Source organism: Oryctolagus cuniculus, chromosome 6 (genome assembly GCF_964237555.1).
Source record: "Oryctolagus cuniculus chromosome 6, mOryCun1.1, whole genome shotgun sequence".
In the NCBI taxonomy this organism is placed as follows: domain Eukaryota; kingdom Metazoa; phylum Chordata; class Mammalia; order Lagomorpha; family Leporidae; genus Oryctolagus; species Oryctolagus cuniculus.
In genome coordinates, this window is record NC_091437.1 from 79225445 (window position 1) to 79244915 (window position 19471).

The window sequence follows — 19471 nt, forward strand, 5'->3', positions numbered from 1 at the left end:
GCCTAGCGGCGCCGGCACACCAGGTTCTAGTCCCGGTCGGGGCGCCGGATTCTGTCCCAGTTGCCCCTCTTCCAGGCCAGCCCTCTGCTGTGGCCAGGGAGTGCAGTGGAGGATGGCCCAGGTGCTTGGGCCCTGCACCCCATGGGAGACCAGGAAAAGCACCTGGCTCCTGGCTCCTGCCATCGGATCAGCGCGGTGCGCCGGCGCAGTGCGCCGGCCGCGGCGGCCATTGGAGGGTGAACCAATGGCAAAGGAAGACCTTTCTCTCTGTCTCTCTCTCTCACTGTCCACTCTGCCTGTCCAACCTGTCCAAAAAAAAAAAAAAAAAAAGAATGAGATAGCTTTCAAAGGTATGAATGATGTATAAATAATCAACATGAGAAGACTTCAAAATATGCTGGATTTTTAAAAAGCAAATTATACAAAACTAAGTTTTTGATAAGACATTTAGAAACTCATAAAATACATTTTGCTTTTTTTAGCAGTTTTATGGCAATACCGCTGATGCACAATGAACTGCACATATTTAAAGTATATAATTTTATGGTCTTAGTCTACAGTATGCCATTCTAACTATCACCACAATCCAGAGGGTGGACCATCTATCACACACACAGTTCCTTGAGTTCTTTTGTAATCTATGCTGTCTCTTCCCAGCTCTGGCACATCCTCAAAGAATCACTGATTATTTTGTCAAAATAATTTTCTTTGCATTTCCCAGCACTTCTTCCCTCAGCATCATTGTTTTAGGGTTAATCATGTTTTTGGATTGGTTGCTCATTTTGTTTTATTGCAAGTAGTATCACCCCATATAGATTTATCACAATTTGTTTGTTAACCCCATTGACACAATATTGATTTGTTTATTACAAAGAAAGGTGCTATCAACAATCCTATACAACTCAAGTGGATTTGTGCTTCCATTTCTCTAGGAATGAGACTACTATGTAATGTGGAAGATGAAGTCGTAACTATTTAAGGACCAGACAAAATGTTCTCCCAAATCATTACATATCTGATCAAAATTCTTTCCCATGTCTTAATTGGATTGTCTTCTTATTGAGTTTTAAGAACTCTGAAGATATTCTAGATCCCAGTGCACTGGTAGATACATGTTAGATACATGTTTTGAAAAACACTTTCTCCTAACTGGTGGCTGGACATGTCATTTTGTTTTTTATTTTTATTTTTATTTTTATTTTTTTTGACAGGCAGAGTGGATAGTGAGAGAGAGACACAGAGAGAAAGGTCTTCCTTTGCCATTGGTTCACCCTCCAATGGCTGCCGTGGCCGGCGCACTGCGCCGGCGCACCACGCTGATCCGATGGCAGGAGCCAGGTACTTATCCTGGTCTCCCATGGGGTGCAGGGCCCAAGCACCTGGGCCATCCTCCACTGCACTCCCTGGCCACAGCAGAGAGCTGGCTTGGAAGAGGGGCAACCAGGACAGAATCTGGCGCTCCAACCGGGACTAGAACCCGGTGTGCTGGCGCCGCAAGGCGGAGGATTAGCCTAGTGAGCCGCAGTGCCGGCCAGTCATTTTCTTAATTGTTTTTCAAAGAGAAAATATTTTCATTTTGTATGAAGCCAAATTTATTGATTTTTCCTTTTGAGCTCATGATTTTTATATTTTTTGTAGAAATTTTCTTTTAATTATTTTTAAAGACAGGGTTAGAGAAGGTGGAGGGAGGGAGAGAGTAAGAGTGAGAGAGAGACAGAGAGACAGAGAAACAAAGAGATCGATCTTCCATCAGTTGGTTTACTCCTCAAATGGCTGCAATGACTAGGGCTGGACCAGACCAAAGTGAGGGGCTAGGAGTTCTTCCAGCTCTGCCACCTGGGTGCAGGGGCCCAGTGATTTGGGCTATCTTCTACTTCTCTCCCAGGCACATCAGCATGGAGCTGGATTGGAAGTGGAGCAGCCAGGACTCCAACTGGCACACATATGTGAGGCTGGCCTTGAAGGTGGCAGCTTTACCTGCTGTGCCACAATGCCAGCCCCACTTTTTGTATTCTATTTAAGACATGTTTGCTTAACCTGAAATCTCTAGTGCATTAAATCTGTTGGTGTAAAAATAGAGGGTTAAATTTCTTTATATGTGTAAATGAGTGAGGCAAATGCTTAGACAAGTTATTTTCAGTGGAACAAAAGCAGTACTGATTCTGTTTTACTACATCAAGTCAAGTAATAGTGCATATATTGTAGCAAAGAGGGGTTTATTTTGTTAAACCATCAAATATGATGGAAGAAAATACAAGACAAAGCTTTGACTAGATGTAAAGATGTTACAGGAAGTTTGAGTTTTCTAACTGTTGCATTCTTATATTTAGCTTCAGAGGCCAGTAGCAGGATTTGTGTCTCAGTAGACTGCAATATGTTATAGATTTGGGATGAGTTGACCCTATGCAGACTATTGACTTATCCATGCTCATCAGTGGAGGAGGTGTGACCATCCAGCCACATAAAAGGGATTATGGTGTCCAACAGATAGAGGAGGTAAGTCTGGATTAGATCTTTCAATGCTACACACAAGATTTTATTTTGAAAAAGATTATTATATTATTTCAAAAAGAGAGTAACAGTGAGAAAAGGAGACAGAGATAAAGACAGAGAGCTGATACCTTCTGAGTTTCACTACTCAGATGGCCACTATGGCCAATGCTGGGCCAAGCTGAATCCAGGAGCTTCCTCCAGGTTTCCCACATGGGTAGCAGGTGCCCAAAACTTGGACCGCTTCTGCTGCTTTTTCCAATCCATTTGCAGAGAGCTGTATCAGAAGTGGAACAGCCAGGACTCCAACTGGTGCCCATATGGGAGCTGGTATTGCAGGCAGTGGCTTTGCCCACTTTGCCACAACACCAGGCCCAATAGAAGTATTTCTTGATTACCATATAATAATACTCTGTCCCTTATTTTCATCTCATTTGAGGTACATCCATAAGAAACCATCAGCTATGGTTTTGGAAAGCCACTTTGTTGTCATGGGCTTTGTCGCCTGGTCCTAAATGCTTTTCAGAGAGGCTAGCTTGCTCACTCACTTCCTTTGCTTCTCTGCTCAAATGTTTACAAATGAAGACAGTCTTTTTGACAGCTTTCTGTAACAGGGAATGTGTACCATCTTTTTTTTAAAGATTTATTTATTTATTTTAAAGTCAGAGTTACACAGAGAGAGAAAGAGAGAGAGGCCTTCCATCCATTGGTTCACTCCCCAAATGGCCACAACGGCTAGAGCTGCACCATTCTGAAGTCAGGAGTCTGGAGATTCTTCCAGGTCTCCCATGCTGGTGCAGGAGTCCAAGGACTTGGGCCATCTTCTACTGCTTTCTCAGGCCATAGCAGAGAGCTGGATCAGAAGTGGAGCATTCAGGACTCGAACCAGCACCCATATGGGATGCCAGCAAGGCAGGCAGCAGCTTTAACTGCTGTGCCACAGCACCAGCTCTCTGTACCCCCCTTTCAGTCTTATTTTGTTTTATTCTGCTAGGAGAACTTTTATTAGTATTTACATGAACATCTGACTCATTTTTTGTTGTTGTTGTTCCTTTTTTTTTTGACAGGCAGAATTAGTGGAACAAAGACAGAAAGAAAGGTCTTTCTTCTGTTGGGTCACCCCCCAAAAGGCCACCACGGCTGGTGCACTGTGCCAATCCGAAGCCAGGAGCCAGGTGCTTCCTCCTGGTCTCCCATGCGGGTGCAGGGCCCAAACACTTGGGCCATCCTCCACTGCCTTCCCAGGCCACAGCAGAGCTGGACTGGAAGAGGAGCAACTGGGACAGAATCGACGCCCCAACCAGGACTACAACCCGGGGTGCCGGTGCCACAGGCAGAGGATTAGCCTTGTGAGCCACAGTGCTAGCCAATGACTCATTAAGTTTTGCATTTATGTTTTGTTGTTTCTTTGCTGGAGTTTAGGCTCCTCTAAAGACAGGTATTTTGATTCATTCCTTTATTTTCAGTATTGCAAATATTGTCTCATGAAGTCACTCAGAAAGGAGCAATCCAAATCCCATCCCAATTGCAGTAAAGAAGTTTTATATTTGTTGAATCAACCAGAAGTTCATAAGAAAATAACTTTTTGTACTGTTTCTGCTATATAGCTGTATAGGTAACTTCCTGTCCACTAGAGGGAAGCATATATTTATGGGAAAACTAGATTCCTTTGAAAAAGTGAACCTATTGGTAAATACTTTCCAAATGAAATAATTTGAAAAGAGAAAACCAAATACAAGACTAAGCCTCATTTGTCTACCCAAGCTATATAAAGAAATATACAGGTATGTTAATATACAGGAATCTCCATGACCTTAAACTTCACATCCCATGGTCCTTGAGGAGTATGTGTATTAAACCAGCAAAAGTAATCCTGAAAAGTCTGCCCCAGGGCAGTAATTGAGGAGTTACACATTGTTTGCAGCTGTGTAAATTGGTTTACCTTTTCTGGATTTCAGGTTTGTAGTAAACAGTGCACAGTAAGACTGCTTTGATTTTTCAACACAGAATTAACCAATTTGGGAATGTTTGTCCCCAAGAAAAAGCAAAATGAAAGAAGCCTGATATAAAGACATTCCTGAAAGTGCTGTTTATGATGCTGAAGATATAGGAACCTAACCAATGGCCAAGAAAAGGGGATGGTTAACCAGTCTATGAAGTAGTAATTAAATTCACAAGTAATATAGCAAGGCATTTTCTTACTGAATTAAAAGTGCTTTGACTATAGAAAAGTGTTGTAGTGTGTAACATGTTCAGCTGCTGCTTAGGATGGCTAAATCCACAATGGAGTGCCTAGAATGGAGTCCTGCATCTACTTCTGATCTAGCTTTCTTGTAACGCACCTGGGAGGCGGCAGACGATGGCTCAAGTACCTTGATTCCTTCCACTCACATAGGAAACCCAGATGTAGTTTCTAGTTCCTGGCTTTGGCCAGGCCCAAACCTGGCTCTTGTGGGTATTTGGCAAGTGAACCATTAATGGATGATGTGGCGTCCATATTATGATGTAGTGGGTTAATTTGCCTTCTGCAATGCCAGCATCCCATGTGGGTGCCAGTTTGATTCCCAGCTGCTTCACTCCCCATCCAACTCCCTGCTAATGCACCTGGGAAAGCAGCAGAAGTCAGCCCAAGTGCTTTGGCTCCTGGTTTCAGCCTGGTCCAGACCTGGCTATTGTAACTGTTTGGGGAGTTTACCAGCAGATGGAAGATTCTCTCTCTCTCTCTCTCTCTCTCTCTCTCTCTCTCCCCCTCCCTCTGTCTTTGTAATTCTGCCTTTCAAATAAAACAAATCTTAAGAAATACACACCAATCTTTAGATGTGAAAAATGTGAGACAATGCATCTTAGAATTGATGTAGTATTTATGAAACACATGAAAAATTCATAATTAAACGGAACTTGCCTGGGAGCTAATTTGCTTCAACTACACCAAAGTGTCAAACAATTTGCATTGCCTCAAGAGTGGCAAGGTTCTCATATCATTGCTAGTAGATTCATTTTGAAAATAGGAAGTATAGTATATAATGACTAAAGATGATTAAAAGCTGAGATTTAAAATATTTGCTACAATATTTTCCAATGCTGAACTTTCTAGGAAACGGTTCCCTTATTACTATTTTATTTTCAGTTTCAAGGCTCTAATAAAACTGGTGAATGCAGTCAGCATGTGTTGTCTTCCACCTTTCTCCCTGCAGAGGGCACCCCTCTGAAGCGCAGATTCAGATACTTGGTATGTGTAGAGTACGCTACATGAAATGTAAAAACAGAGTGACGAAACCTGAAAGCAGACATACTTATTTATTTATTTACTAATTTTTAAAGATTTACTTATTTGAAGTCAGAGTATGAAAGATCTTCCATGCACTGGTTCCTTTCCAAAATGGCTGCAACAGCTGGGGCCGGGCCAGGTCCAAGCCTTGATCCTGGAACTCTGTCCTGGTCTCCCATGTGGGTGTCAGGGGACCAAGCACTTGGGCCATCTTGTGCTGTTTTCCCTGGTGTATTAACACTGTGCTGGATCAGAAATGGAGTAGCAGAGCCTTGAATGGGTGCTCTTATGGGATGCTGGCATCACCGCGGCAGTTTAATCCGTTACACAACACTGGCCCCTAAAGCAGAGATATTTACAATACAAATTACTGTTACATCATAGGTACTATGGAGGGAAAACACAGTTGAGAAAGGAATTCTGATGCCATTAATTTACTTTTGGCCACTGTATTTACTAACAGACTCTGGACATCATGCAGGGCGCTAACAACCTTAAGGCAAAAGTTAATATTGAAGTACAGATGGCTTCAGAACTAGCCATTGCTGCAATCGAGAAGAACGGTGGTGTTGTCACTACAGCCTTCTATGACCCGAGAAGTCTGGGTAAGCTTGCTGTGTGGTCGTTTTCTTCTTTCCCTCTTTGTCTCATATTGCCTGCTGCTTTTGAATTAGTTGGTGAAGAGTAAACCTTGGTAGTTGTTGTTGGGCTGCAGTATCATGTGGGCATGATGTAATGAGTAAAGTGTGTTGCTGACTGACGGGCCAAGGGGCAGAGAGCCTCTGGTCTCCTCCTCTGCGCTCCAGATTCTGCCTGGCACCTCCCCCTCAATACCTCACAGGGTTCTCAAGCCTAGTGTTTCTGGGGTATCTTTTTTCTCTTTCACCTCCATGTGTTCTTGCACACTGAGTAAATGGAGTAAATGACAATGCCGTTTTCCTGTTTTTTTAACCCAAAATGTGGAGTCCTCTGGACTCTTTCTTTTATACCCTGCACATCCTGTGAGTTCTGTCCAGCCTGTCCATGATCGTCCTGCCTCTCCAGCTGCTCTGGCCTGGATGTCTGTGCTCCCTTCTAGCTGGACTCTCTGCTGCCACCCCTGCGTACAGTGGAGTCACACAGCACAGGGCTTCTCTAAGGCATGGACTGTCACTCCTCTGCGCAGAACCTCCAGTGGTGTCCATGCCATGCTATGAGGCTGGGTGTAATCTGCACCACCTCCTAGCCCTCCTAATGCTCGCTCTGCTTGTTCAGATCTGTTGCAGGCTGCCTTGGCCTTTCTCCACAGACTGCGCTCCTTACACCTTCACACCTCTGACCCTGCTGTTTCCTCTACCTAAAAATTCTTCTGCCTGTAATCTCCAGGGCTCTGCACCTCATTCTTCCAGGTCTCTGCTTATTAGGGAGATCTTTCCTACCTGTGCTAAACAGAAGATGCACAGGTTCACAGACACACACACACACACACATACACAGTCATGTCCTATCCCCTTGCCCTACGTGGTGTTTGCCTAGGCAGCCCTCACAAGGTGATAAAGTGTGATATTCTCTGTCTCCTGTTTGTTCTGTGTCTCCCATCTTGATAATAGCGACCTTTGATCACTGTTCTCTCTCTGGCATGGAGAGCAGTGCCTGATGTGTAGTAGAGACTCACTTAAAATTTGTTGAATAAATGAATTGGATTTTTATAAGCTACAGAGGTGAAAACGAAATGGCTAAATGTTTTTACAAGGTCTTGGATTTTCTTATATTCAAATGGGAGAGCCGGCGCCGTGGCTCAATAGGCTAATCCTCCACCTTGCGGCGCCGGCACACCGGGTTCTAGTCCCGGTCAGGGCGCCGGATTCTGTCCCGGTTGCCCCTCTTCCAGGCCAGCTCTCTGCTATGGCCAGGGAGTGCAGTGGAGGATGGCCCAGGTGCTTGGGCCCTGCACCCCATGGGAGACCAGGAAAAGCACCTGGCTCCTGGCTCCTGCCATCAGATCAGCGCGGTGCGCCGGCTGCAGCGGCGGCCATTGGAGGGTGAACCAACGGCAAAAGGAAGACCTTTCTCTCTCTGTCTCTCTATCTCACTGTCCACTCTGCCTGTCAAAAATAAAAAAAAAAAAAAATGGGAGTTAAACTTTTCCCACTCAAATTGCTCATTGAAAATTCTTTTAAAGTCGACATATAAAAAGGAAAAAGGAGTGTATTCATATTCTCTGAATGTCAAAGTTTGAAACAAATAACCACCATTTCATTTCCCTCATAATTGAAAGCTTTCTAGAAATATTCACCTTAATACTCATTTCATTCTAGTTTAGCATAGAGGAACTTTTTTATAGAAAGCTTTTATTTAATAAATATAAATTTCATAAGTACAACGTTTGGACTATAGCAGTTCTTACCCACATATCCGATCTCCAACCCCCAAACCATCCCACCTCCTACTCCCTCTCCCATCCCATTCTTCATTAAGATTCATTTTTAATTATCTTTATATACAGAAGATCAACTCTATACTAAGTTAAGGTTTCAACAGTTTGCACCCACACACACACACACAAAGCATAAAGTACTGTTTGAAGACTAGTTTCACCATTAATTCTCATTTACCATTAATTTTACATTAAGGACAGAGGTTAGAGCAGCTTTTCTTTGGTCCTATCATTCATAGTTTTCGGAGTGAGCTGCCTCAAATACAAAAAGGATTGTTTTTTTGTGTGTGTATGTAAAACAATCACTGTCATTTTGGAAGGCCTTGTGGCATAGAACATTTTTCAAGTCATTGTCATTACAGAGTTTGGCGTGCTGGTTGTGCAGCAGCTGGCCAGCACCTGGCATCCTGAGCTGGAGGCCTGGGCAAAGTCATCACCCTCAGACTTGGGCCTGGTCCCTGGGCAGCTCTGAAGTCATCCTGGGAGCTGTTCATTAAAAAGCAGTAAAACAAGCCTTATCACAGGCTGACCATTCAGTTGTAATTTCCCACCTGAAGAATTTACTTCATTGTACTTTAGTTTTCTAAGTTATGGAGGAAAATTTTTTAAACATTTTATTTATTTATTTGACAGGTGAAGTTACAGTGAGAGTGACAGACAGAGAGAGAGAAAGAGAAGTCTTCCTTCTGCTGGTTCACTCCCCAAATGGCTGCAACAGCCAGAGCTGGGCCAGTTGGAAACCAGGAGCCAGGAGCTTCTTCCAGGTCTCCCACTTGGATGCAGAGGCCCAAGCACTTGGGCCATCTATTGCTTTCCCAGCCATAGCAGAGAGCTGGATTGGAAGTGGAGCAGCTGGGACTAGAACCAGCGCCCATATGGGACTGGCTTCATTTTCGTAATTCTTGGTCTTGACCCTAGCAGGCAGCTTCCAGTTCTCATTTCTCGTTTGCTCTGTGTTGGTATATTGTTAGAACATGAGCTGTGTTAGAGTAACTGTCACATTCTTGCACTCAGCAAATATTTAGTCAGTGGTCAGTGTTTGTCAGATACTATCCAATAGGATGGAGAAACACTAGTTAGAGTTGGGAGGCTCCAAGTGAGCGTTAACCATTTACCTTATTGAATACCGGGTACTATGTGTGTAGGAATGGGTTAATACATTAAATCAGATAGATTTTTATAACAGCTGTGTGAATGTATGTGCTGTTATATTAAGGTTCTCAGTAAGTTCTTTAATATTGTTTTGATTTATGTGAACTATTTTGTGTTTTCAGCTGTGGGTAAAGCAGCCTTGTATAAAACACGGCCTGTAGGGCATTGTTGCTTTCATAGAGTTATCTATTTGTGTTCTAAACCAGTGAAAGGCCTCATAGTATCTATATATTTTATATGTAGGCCTTTTCTTGCTACTTCACTTTCAGAACACTTCTTGTTCAGTTTAAAGTTCCAGGTACTTTAAAAAATTTAAAAAGCCAAACCAAGATTGGGCAGTATCCCTCTGTTGCTTGGTATCACTAAGCTATCTTCACCTGCTCTTTAGTTAAGAGAATTCATTTTTGTAACATTGTTTTTTTCAGAAATCCTAATGCTTCTTCCTAATTTCTAAACTGTTGAGATACAAATGCAGACTTAATAAGTCTTCACGGTTGGAGGCGTCTAGCATCACGGTACAGCAGCAGGTTGAGCTGCTGCTTGTGACACTGGCATCCCATATCCAGTCGCCAGGTTGGGTCCTGGCTGCTCTGCTTTTGATCCATCTACCTGCTAATGTGTGTAGGAAGGCAGCCAGTGATGGCCCAAGTGTTCAGGCCCCTGCTGTCCATTTGGGAGATCAGGATGATGTTCTAGGCTCCTGGCTTCAGCCTCACCCCACTGTGGCTTTTGTGGGCATTTGAGAAGTGAACCAGTGGGTGGAAGAACACTCTGTGCCTCCATAGTTCTGCCTTTCAAGTAGATGAAAATAAATAAACATTAAAAAATTATAATAGTCATTATGTGTAAAGTCCATAATTGCGTTCCTTTTTTTTTTCTTTTTTTTATTAGAAATTCCGTGCATACCTGTTCCATTTTTTCTGTGTGGACAGCCCATCCCAAAGCAGATGCTTACACGTACAGCACTGGTGCCTTATTACACTGATGCCAAAAACCACGGTTACCCGGCAGATCGTGCCAAATTTCCTGAAGCAAGACTTGAACTCACCAGGAAGTATGGCTATGTGTTACCTGATATCATTAAAGATGAACTCTTCAAAATGCTAGTACACTAAAGGATCCAAGGCAGAATCCTCTTTGGTCTTGCCCGAGGATGAGTAGTAAATATGGCAGATAAGAAAATCCTGAAACCTGCAGATGAAAATCTCTTCAAATACTATAGTTCATTAATTCCCTTTCAAGAAAGCAGAGCATGGAAATAATACAAGAAAAGAAACCAGACCATACAGATTTCTCATTGTATTTTCCTAATATATAATTCTCCAGATGTCAATGTCAGTTTTCAGTGCAATCATCTTTTTTTCATTTTCATCTAAAATTCAAATAAACCTGCAGGCAGCAAGGACTGCATGGAGGAACTGAGTCTATGTCTCAAAGGCATGCTCAGTTGAAGGAAGATTGTAACCATTTTAAACCATAGGACAGTATGACCTTTCTCCTACAGGCCTCCTCTTGTTCTTATTGCAAGTCAGAATGCAGCCTCAGTAGAATGGGGCTGATCTGTAGGCTCAGCTGGGATTGGAGCAGATGCCCATGAACTGATCAGTGGTAGCCCTGGGGTAGCTCTGCTGCCCAGTAGCAAGGTAGCAAACCCTCAGCCTCTGAGTTCAGGAATGTGACAAGAAGATTTCAGACTGAATAGTTTCTAAGTCGTACATTTGCAAGCTAGATGGGAGTTAAGAAAAACAAATTCCAAGTGAATTTATTTTATCTCCTTGGTTAGACAATAATGATCAAGCTGCTAACATTTTTTCCTTGAAGAAAGTGTTATGATTCAAACTGATATATGTTTACTTACATTTTGTAGACCTTTGTACTTGTCATTTCAAATGATCTAGGAAAAATTGTTCAGTGATTATGTAAGCCACAAGAACAATCAGTAATGTGAAAATTAAACATAGCTAATGTAGAAGATTCAGCAATTATTAACCATAATTAAAGATTGATCTCAAATAATTCATGTTAATTCTACCACAGTAGAAATAAAATGATTCCTGGTTGTTTTTTTAACATGAAAAGTATAAAAACCTAAACAAGTGTAAAGTGTGAAAACCTAAACAGGTGCTTAGCCTAGCTATTAAGATGTCTGCACCCCATATAGGATTACCTGAGTTTGATAAGCAGCTCCAGCTCCTGATCCAGTTCCTGCTAATGCAGACCCTGGGAGGCAGTGGTGATGGCTCAGGTGTTTGTCCCTGCCCTCTACCTGGTAGATCTTGCTTGAGTTGTGGCTCCTGGTTGTGGAGCAGCCCAGTCCTGGCCATTGTTGTTATTTTGGGAGAGAACCAGTGAATGGGAGCACTGTGTCTCTCTCTATGTCCCTCAAATAAATAGAAAGCTCGTGTATCAGTGCAGAATTCTTTGAGCCTAAGTCTACCATTCTGGAGTGCTACCTTCAAAAGTTACATAGTAGTCAGTAGGTTGATTAGTTATCAGTGGTGGCATGCAAAATGTTTTCATAGCAGCATGGTGACAGAGCACTGGAAACTGATAGAATCTTGGCTAGGCAGACATTTACAAAGAGGCCCCTGCCCCACTACCTGGAGTTGAATCTTGGAGGACCTGAGAAAAGTCCAGGAGTTGGCTTCTGTGAAGGATGTTACTGTCATGTGCTAGTCCTTATAATCAAGATTTTTCTGTGCTGTTGTAAATGATTTAGATTTCGAAAATTTTAACTCATCTTGGAAAGTTCCATGTGCTTTTTTGTTGTATCTGTTGAGTCTTGATTAGAGCTTTTACTCAGCTTTGGGTCTTATAACCATATAGAACTAAGAGCATGGACAAAGAAGAATGTACAAAGAAGTTTCTCGAGGGAAAAAAAAAAAAAAGCAGAGAGAGCAAAAGTGAAAGAAACATCTCCCAGGAGCACCTAGCGGGGAACTGAAGAAGGCACCCACTGAAGACTGATTGCCAAGACTGATGGATTGCTAGAGACTGTAAAGGGGGAAGTTCCTGATCGGTCTGCGAGAAGGACAGTTTTGATTGGTTAGCTGAACCCTAACAATTAGAACTGCAGACTCCTGCAACAAAACCACCTGAAAAGTGGCACTTAGGTTTTCCTTTGCCTGCTTTTTCTAAATATTTTAACCATAAAGGTACCTTGCACTTCCTGTGTTAGGCATGTAAAAATTATACTTGAATATAGTTTATGGAGGAAGAGAAATGACAGGATGCAAAGACTTTTGCAAAGAAAAATGCCAAAGTACAAAGAAAATATAGTTTTACTAACTTTGTGCACCATTAAGTCAGGAGTAGAATTCATTTCTTCTTAAACCATAGCTGAGAAATGTCCCCCAAAACTTTATCAGTATAATAGGAGTATGCTTTTTTCACAGTTATGTAATGTTGAAATATTAATATAGCTGATGTTATGTAATGGTTGTAAAAAATAAAAAGTCCAAAGGAGATAGACCATGTTCTGAGCTGATTTTACATCAAGAATATTTTTAAAACTTTTTTCTGGTGGCTTTCTATTGGCATGTTTAAACTGTGCTCCCTATTCCTAAGCCATTTGAAATAATATCTATTAGATAAGTCACTTCACCTTTCTTAAACTGTATAGAGTGTCAGTCTTTGCCACCTACAAGGCTTATGTAAGATTACTTCTGAAGTCCCTTCCAGTCAGTGATAATGCTTTGATGTTAAAGATGTTTTCTTAGGCTTAAGAGCACTCTTTGGCCTTAACCTGTGTTCACAAAAATGAGCTCCTGTTCTTGGGGCTGGCATTGTAGTGTAGCAGGTAAAGCCACCAACTGTGACACCAGATCCAATATGGGTGCCAGTTTGAGTCCTGCTCCATTTGTGATCCAGTTCCCTGCTGATCACCTGGGAAAAGCAGCAGAAGATGGCCCAAATGTTTAGGCCCATGTCACACATGTGCGAGACCCCGATGAGGCTCCTGAACACCCTGCTTGTTACTGCACTGCCTTATTTATGCTCCCCTTTTTGATTCAGTACTTTTGGAGAAGCTGGTACTGCCTCTATAGCAAAATTCTTCATGGGAAGTGGGAGAGAAGTTAGCTACCTAAGGGAGACTGAACAGGCAACAGTGTACTTTTGAGGGCCCCTGTGCTCCTCTCTGACTCCTGCAAGTAAAATGACAACACTCATGGAAGGAAAAAGAGTTAAACACAAGACTTGCTTGCTTGTGGTTGTCTTAGGTAGCCTCCAGGTGAAAGGAAATTGGGAGAGAATGATAAAGGGAAGGAGGAAAACAGGAAACAGATGTGCAGTGGTGTGTCTTGCTCAGACAGTACTTACTCAGGGAGCCTGAGCTTAGTCATCAACAGCTGTATCCTGGTCTTCATATTGAAATCATGTGGCTCACTGTGGCTCACTGTTGGCCAAAACAGGCAAGGTCCACAAAACCCATCCATTCTGTTTAATTAAGGTAATCCTTAAATAACTGGAGAGCAGGAGACACGTTTATTTTAACTGTGTGACCATCTGGACTGTAAACTGCTGGTATCCCATTATCATTAACTAGGGTTGTATGGAAAGAGCATATGGTAGACGGTAGCTTTATATTAAAAAAAAAAAAAAAAAAAAAAAAACCTCTATATATTTGAAAGGCAGAGAGACAGCATTCTCCATCCACTGGTTCACTTCCAAATACATACAACAGTTAAGGCTTGTCTGGGTTGGGGCTGAAGCCAGGAGCACAGAACTCCATTGAGGTTTCCCATGTGTGTAACAGGGATCCTTGCAGTTTAGCCATCACCTGCTGCCTCCCAGTGTGATCAGTACTGTGATCAGGAAACAAATCAGAAGTATAAGCCAGGACTTGAACTCAGGCACTCCAATATGCCATTCAGGCATCCCAAGCAATGGCTTAACTGCTGTGCCAAATGGTTACACCCCAGTAGCTTTATCCTATGAGGACTTCATATCACTTGGAAATCTAAGTATAAATGTAAGAGGTCTTCAGTCTACGTCTTAGTCCTTTCCTGGTATGTGGCATCAGCTGTTCTTAGTTTACATAGCTAGTTTATTTCTTTTTTTTTTTTTTTTTACAGGCAGAGTGGACAGTGAGAGAGAGAGAGACAGAGAGAAAGGTCTTCCTTTGCCGTTGGTTCACTCTCCAATGGCCGCCGCGGCCGGCGCGCTGCGGCCGGCGCACCGCGCTGATCCGATGGCAGGAGCCAGGAGCCAGGTGCTTATCCTGGTCTCCCATGGGGTGCAGGGCCCAAGCACCTGGGCCATCCTCCACTGCACTCCCTGGCCACAGCAGAGGGCTGGCCTGGAAGAGGGGCAACCGGGACAGAATCCGGTGCCCCGACCGGGACTAGAACCCAGTGTGCCGGCGCCGCTAGGCGGAGGATTAGCCTAGTGAGCCGCGGCGCCGGCCAGCTAGTTTATTTCTAAGAACAAAACCAATTGAGTTTAATATGTGTATTAAAAGATTTCACTCTGTTGTGGAACAATTACTATGGATTTCCTGCTTTTTGTGTTCCTGGTTTTTCTTCTTTTTTTAGTTATTTATTTTTTAAAGGTTTATTTTGTTTGGTTTTCTTTTTAGCTTGAAAGAGTTACAGAGAGAGAGAGAGAGAGAGATCTTCCAACTGCTGGTTCACTCCCCAGGTGGCTGCAATGGCCAGTGTTGGGCAAGCTGAAGCCAGGAGCCAAGTGCTTCTTCTGGGTCTCCCACATGGGTGGTGGAGCCCAAACACTTGGGCCATCTTCTGCTGCTTTTCCCAGGCCATCAGCAGGGAGCTGGGGCAGAAGTGGAGCATTTGCAACTTGAACTTTGATGCCACAATGCCAGCCCCGAATGTCCCCCCCCCCCCCAATTTTTTTAAGTGTAATGTTACTCTCTATTCTTTGGGAAAATAGAGTGGTTCAGCAATATCAGGGAAACATCAGAAAACAGTGGTTTAACCCACTTTGGTTTGCATCAGAGAATAAAGTGTGCTTTCTGATACTAATACAAGTCCCAGAACAGCTGTGTCTTCAAAGGCTTTGCTGGCAGAATGTTAGCACAGTGGAACTTGCCTGCTCTTTTTTCATGATACATATTATCTGTGAACTTTTTGATGATCTCTTGTATGTATGGATTTCAAAATGCTTATGCACTAAAATCAACATCTCTTTAATCTGTTTCCCATGAACTTGTTGATGTGCGCTCATATGTCCTTATAGCTTTGGCATTGAGTCTGCCTTTCCCTTCTACTACCTGACCATCCCCTTGTTGACCTTCTGGCAAATGCTTTCCATGGTAGCCCCCTCCTATTAGAACAGCAATTCCTCCCTCCTCCTCCAAGAGGCTCTCTTTGGCCTGTGTCTCCAATAAAACCCACACCCTCTTCTTCTAAAAAGTCAGGTTTATAAAGTAATTTACCTCCATTAAAGATGTTCTGGGGTACAACTGATTTGTAACAAATGTCTATAGTTATGTAAGCACAATCACATTAAGACAGGATGTTTCTGTCACCTTCAACGTTTATGTCTAGTCCATCTGCAGTCAATTTCTTCCCCCAGGGCCCAGTACCTGGTAACCACTAATCTGATTTCTGTCCCTGTAGCTTTTGTCATTTCCAGAATTTTCTATAGATTGAGCCTGGCTTCCTTCAACTTCGCATAATTAATTTCAGATAACCACATCCATGTTGTTGCTTCTGCATGTTGTTTGTTCATTTTTATTGATGAATCCTGTTCCCTTGTAGAGATGTACTACAGTTTGGTCACCTATGTACATTCAGTACTTGTGATTATTAATAAAATCTACAATTATAAGTTGTTTTGGATTTATCCATGTCGATATGAGTTTAATGTATTCCTTTTTATTGAGCATGTGTTCAGTTAAACACTTTAACAATTATTTAGTTGAAAGCAGAGTGACATAGAGAGAGGGAGAAACAGAGACAGAGACAGAAGCCTTCCATCCACTGGTTCACTCCCCAAATGGTCACCATGGCCCAGGATGGATCATGCCAAAGCCAGGAGCCTAGATCTCCATCCAGGTCTCCCACATGAGTAGCAGGGCCGCAACCACTCAGACCATTTGCCTTCTCAGGCATGTTAGCAGGCAGCTGTGTTGGAAGAGCAGCAGCTGGAACTGAACCTATGCTCTGATAAGGGATCCTAGCATTGCAGGCAGCAGCTTAACCCATGAAACCACAATGTTGTCCCATTAAACACATTATGTATTCATCCTTCTGTTGATGGACATTAGCAATATTTACAATTTTTGTTCACTAGAGGGCAATGGCTATGAACATTTGTGTACCAGTCTTCGTTTGTATGGTTGCATGCTTTCCTTTTGTGTGGATAAATTCTTGGGACTGGAATATCTGGATTGTAATCCAACTGCTTTCTAAAGTGATTGTGCTAATTTACATTCCCAACAACATGTGAGAGGTCCAGTTCTGCCTCACTGTTACTACTGCCAAATGGGCTTTCTATTTCAGCTATTGTAATAGGTGTGCAAGGTCATCCCATTGTAGTTTTAATTTACATGTCCCCTTAACATCCAGAATATATGAAGAGCTCAAGAAACTCAACAACAACAAAACTAAAAATCCAGGTAAGAAATGAGCAAAGGACCTGAACAGGCATTTTTCAAAGGAAATACAAATGGCCAACAGACACATGAAAAAATGCTCAGGAACATTAACCATCAGAGAAATGCAAACAAAAACCACAGTGAGGTTTCACCTCACCCTGGTTAGAATGGCTATCATCCACAAATCAAAAAATAATAAATGCTGGTGAGGATGGTGGTGGGAATGTACCCTAATGTACTGGAAATATAAACCAGTACAACCATTATGGAGGACAGTATGGAGAGTCCTCAGAATCTGAAAAAATAGATCTACCTTATGACACAGCCATCACACTCCTGGGAACTTACCCAAATGGAATGAATTCATCATATGAAAGAGGTATTTGTATTGTCGCTCAATATACAATAGCTAAGATATGGAATCAAGCCAGATGTCCTTCAACTGATGACTAAATAAAGAAAATATGGTATATATACACTTTGAAATACTACGCATCTATAAAATAGAATGAAAACCTGTCTTTTGCAACAAAATGGGTACAACTGAAAACCGTTATGCTTAGTGAAATAAACCAGTCCCAAAAAAACAAATATCCTATGTTTTCACTGATATATAGTAGTTAGTATAGAATACAAAAAAATGTATAGCAGTGAAATGGACATCTTGAGATTTGATTGTTTTTTTTTAGCCCTTGTTTATATTCCTGTGGAATTGTGGTCTTTCTATTTCTTTTCTATTTTTTTTACTTGTTGAATATTATGGTTAGTGGTGCATTAAGCCTGTGATTATATAGTAGACTGAAATTATACTTTTGCAAGTTCAAAAAAAAAAAAAGGAAGGAAGGAAGGAGAGGAGGTTGAAGGAGGGAACTAGGAAGGGAGGAAAGTATGATTATCTTCTTAGAATCATACCTATGAAATACATGATATCTGTTCTCTTTATATTAATAAAAATTTTAAAATTTTACATGTCTGTAATGTCTAATGATCTTGATATTTTTACATGCTTATTTGCCCCTTACATATCTTGAGTGAAGTATCTCTTATTATTTTTTAAATATTTATTTATTTATATGAGAAGCAGAGTTATAGAGAAAGGGAGGGAGAGAGATATCTTCCATCCACTGGTTAATCCCCCAAATGGCTGGAGCTGGGCCAATCAGAAGCCAGGAGTTTTTTCTGCATCTCCCACATGGGGGTACAAGGGCATAAGCACTTGGGCCATCTTCTGCTGCTTTCCCAGGTCATTATCAGGAAGCTGGATCAGAAGTGGAGAAGCTGGGACTTGAATCTGCACCCATATGGGATGCTGGTGGTGGAGGCAGAGGCTTGGCCTACTGTGCCACAACACCAGCCCCTACCCCCTTATTGTTTTTTTTTTTTTTTTAAATATTTATTTATTGGAGAGGCAGAGTTACAGAGAAAGAGAGAAAGAAGTTTCCATCTGCGGATTCACTCCCCAAATGGTCACAACAGCTAGGGTTGGGCCAGACCTTAGCCATGAGCCAGAAGCTTCTTCAGGGTCTTCCATATTGGTGGAGGGACCCACGCACTTCAACCATCTTCCACTGTTTGACATTAGCAGGGAACTGGATTGGAAGTGGTGTAGCGGGGCTTGAGCCAGCATACACATGGGATGTTGGTTTCACAGGCGGAGGGTTTACCTGCTATGCCAATACACTGGCCCCTCTTCCTATTTTTGCTCTTTAAAAATTGGATTGTTTTGTTATTGTTCACTTTTCAGTGTTTTATGTGTACAGTATACTAGTCCTTTATTTTATATGTATTTTGCAACTATTCTCTGCTTCTCTTCTCATTTTCTTAACACTATTTTTTCCCAAAGAAACCTTCTATTTAAGGAATACGAATTTCATAAGTACAACTTTAGAAATATAGTGATTCTTCCTACCATACCCGCCCTCCCACCCCCCCTCCCACCCCTCCTCCTCCCTCTCCCATTCCCAGTCCCATTCTCCATTAAAATTCATTTTCAATTAACTTAATACACAGAAGACCAACTCTATACTAAGTGAAGATTTCAATAATTTGCACACACACACAAGTGTTTGAGAACAAGTTTTACAGTTAATTCTCAGTACAACTCATTGAGGCCTGAGGTCCTGCATGGGAAGTTAGTGCAAAAGTGACTCCTCTGGTTAATTAACACGTTTATGTATGATGTCAGTGACCACAAGAGGCTCTTGACATGAGCTGCCTAGGTTATGGAAGCCTTTTGAATCCACAAATTCCATCAGTATTTAGACAAGGTCATAAACAAAGTTCTCTCTCCCCTTCAGAGAAAAGTGCATCCTTTGATGGCCACTTCTTTCCACTGGGGTCTCACTCACAGAGATCCTTAATGTAGAACATTTTTTGCCACCGTGTTTTGGCTTTCCATGCCTGAAATGCTCTCATGGGCTTTTTAGCCAGACCAGAATGTCCTAAGGGCTGATCCTGAGGTCACAGTGTTACTTAAAGAGATTGTCATTCTATGAGTCTGCTGTTAACACTATTTTTTGTAAGATACACTTTTTTTAAAGATTTATTTGATTTATTTGAAAGACAGAGTTACAGAGAGAGGTAC

The 19471-nt window shown here is 42.1% G+C and overlaps 1 protein-coding gene across 3 annotated transcripts in view; it reads left to right on the top strand.

Annotated features, from left to right (window-relative positions):
• LOC108175399 (large ribosomal subunit protein uL15m) overlaps window positions 1–18776 on the top strand; it is a 54739-nt gene extending 35963 nt beyond the window's left edge. Inside the window, exons 2-6 of one of the 3 annotated variants that reach the window (XM_070076610.1) lie at window positions 2331–2496; window positions 3558–3839; window positions 6222–6363; window positions 10218–10380; window positions 12153–18758. In XM_070076610.1, the coding sequence (XP_069932711.1) occupies window positions 2404–2496; window positions 3558–3839; window positions 6222–6363; window positions 10218–10380; window positions 12153–12270 (798 nt within the window). In that variant the 5' untranslated portion in view covers window positions 2331–2403 and the 3' untranslated portion in view covers window positions 12271–18758. Of the gene's footprint in view, window positions 1–2330; window positions 2497–3557; window positions 3840–6221; window positions 6364–10217 lie in introns of all 3 variants that reach the window. The other 2 variants (XM_070076612.1, XM_070076611.1) reach the window with 2 other exon arrangements.
• The last annotated feature ends 695 nt before the right edge of the window (window positions 18777–19471 follow it).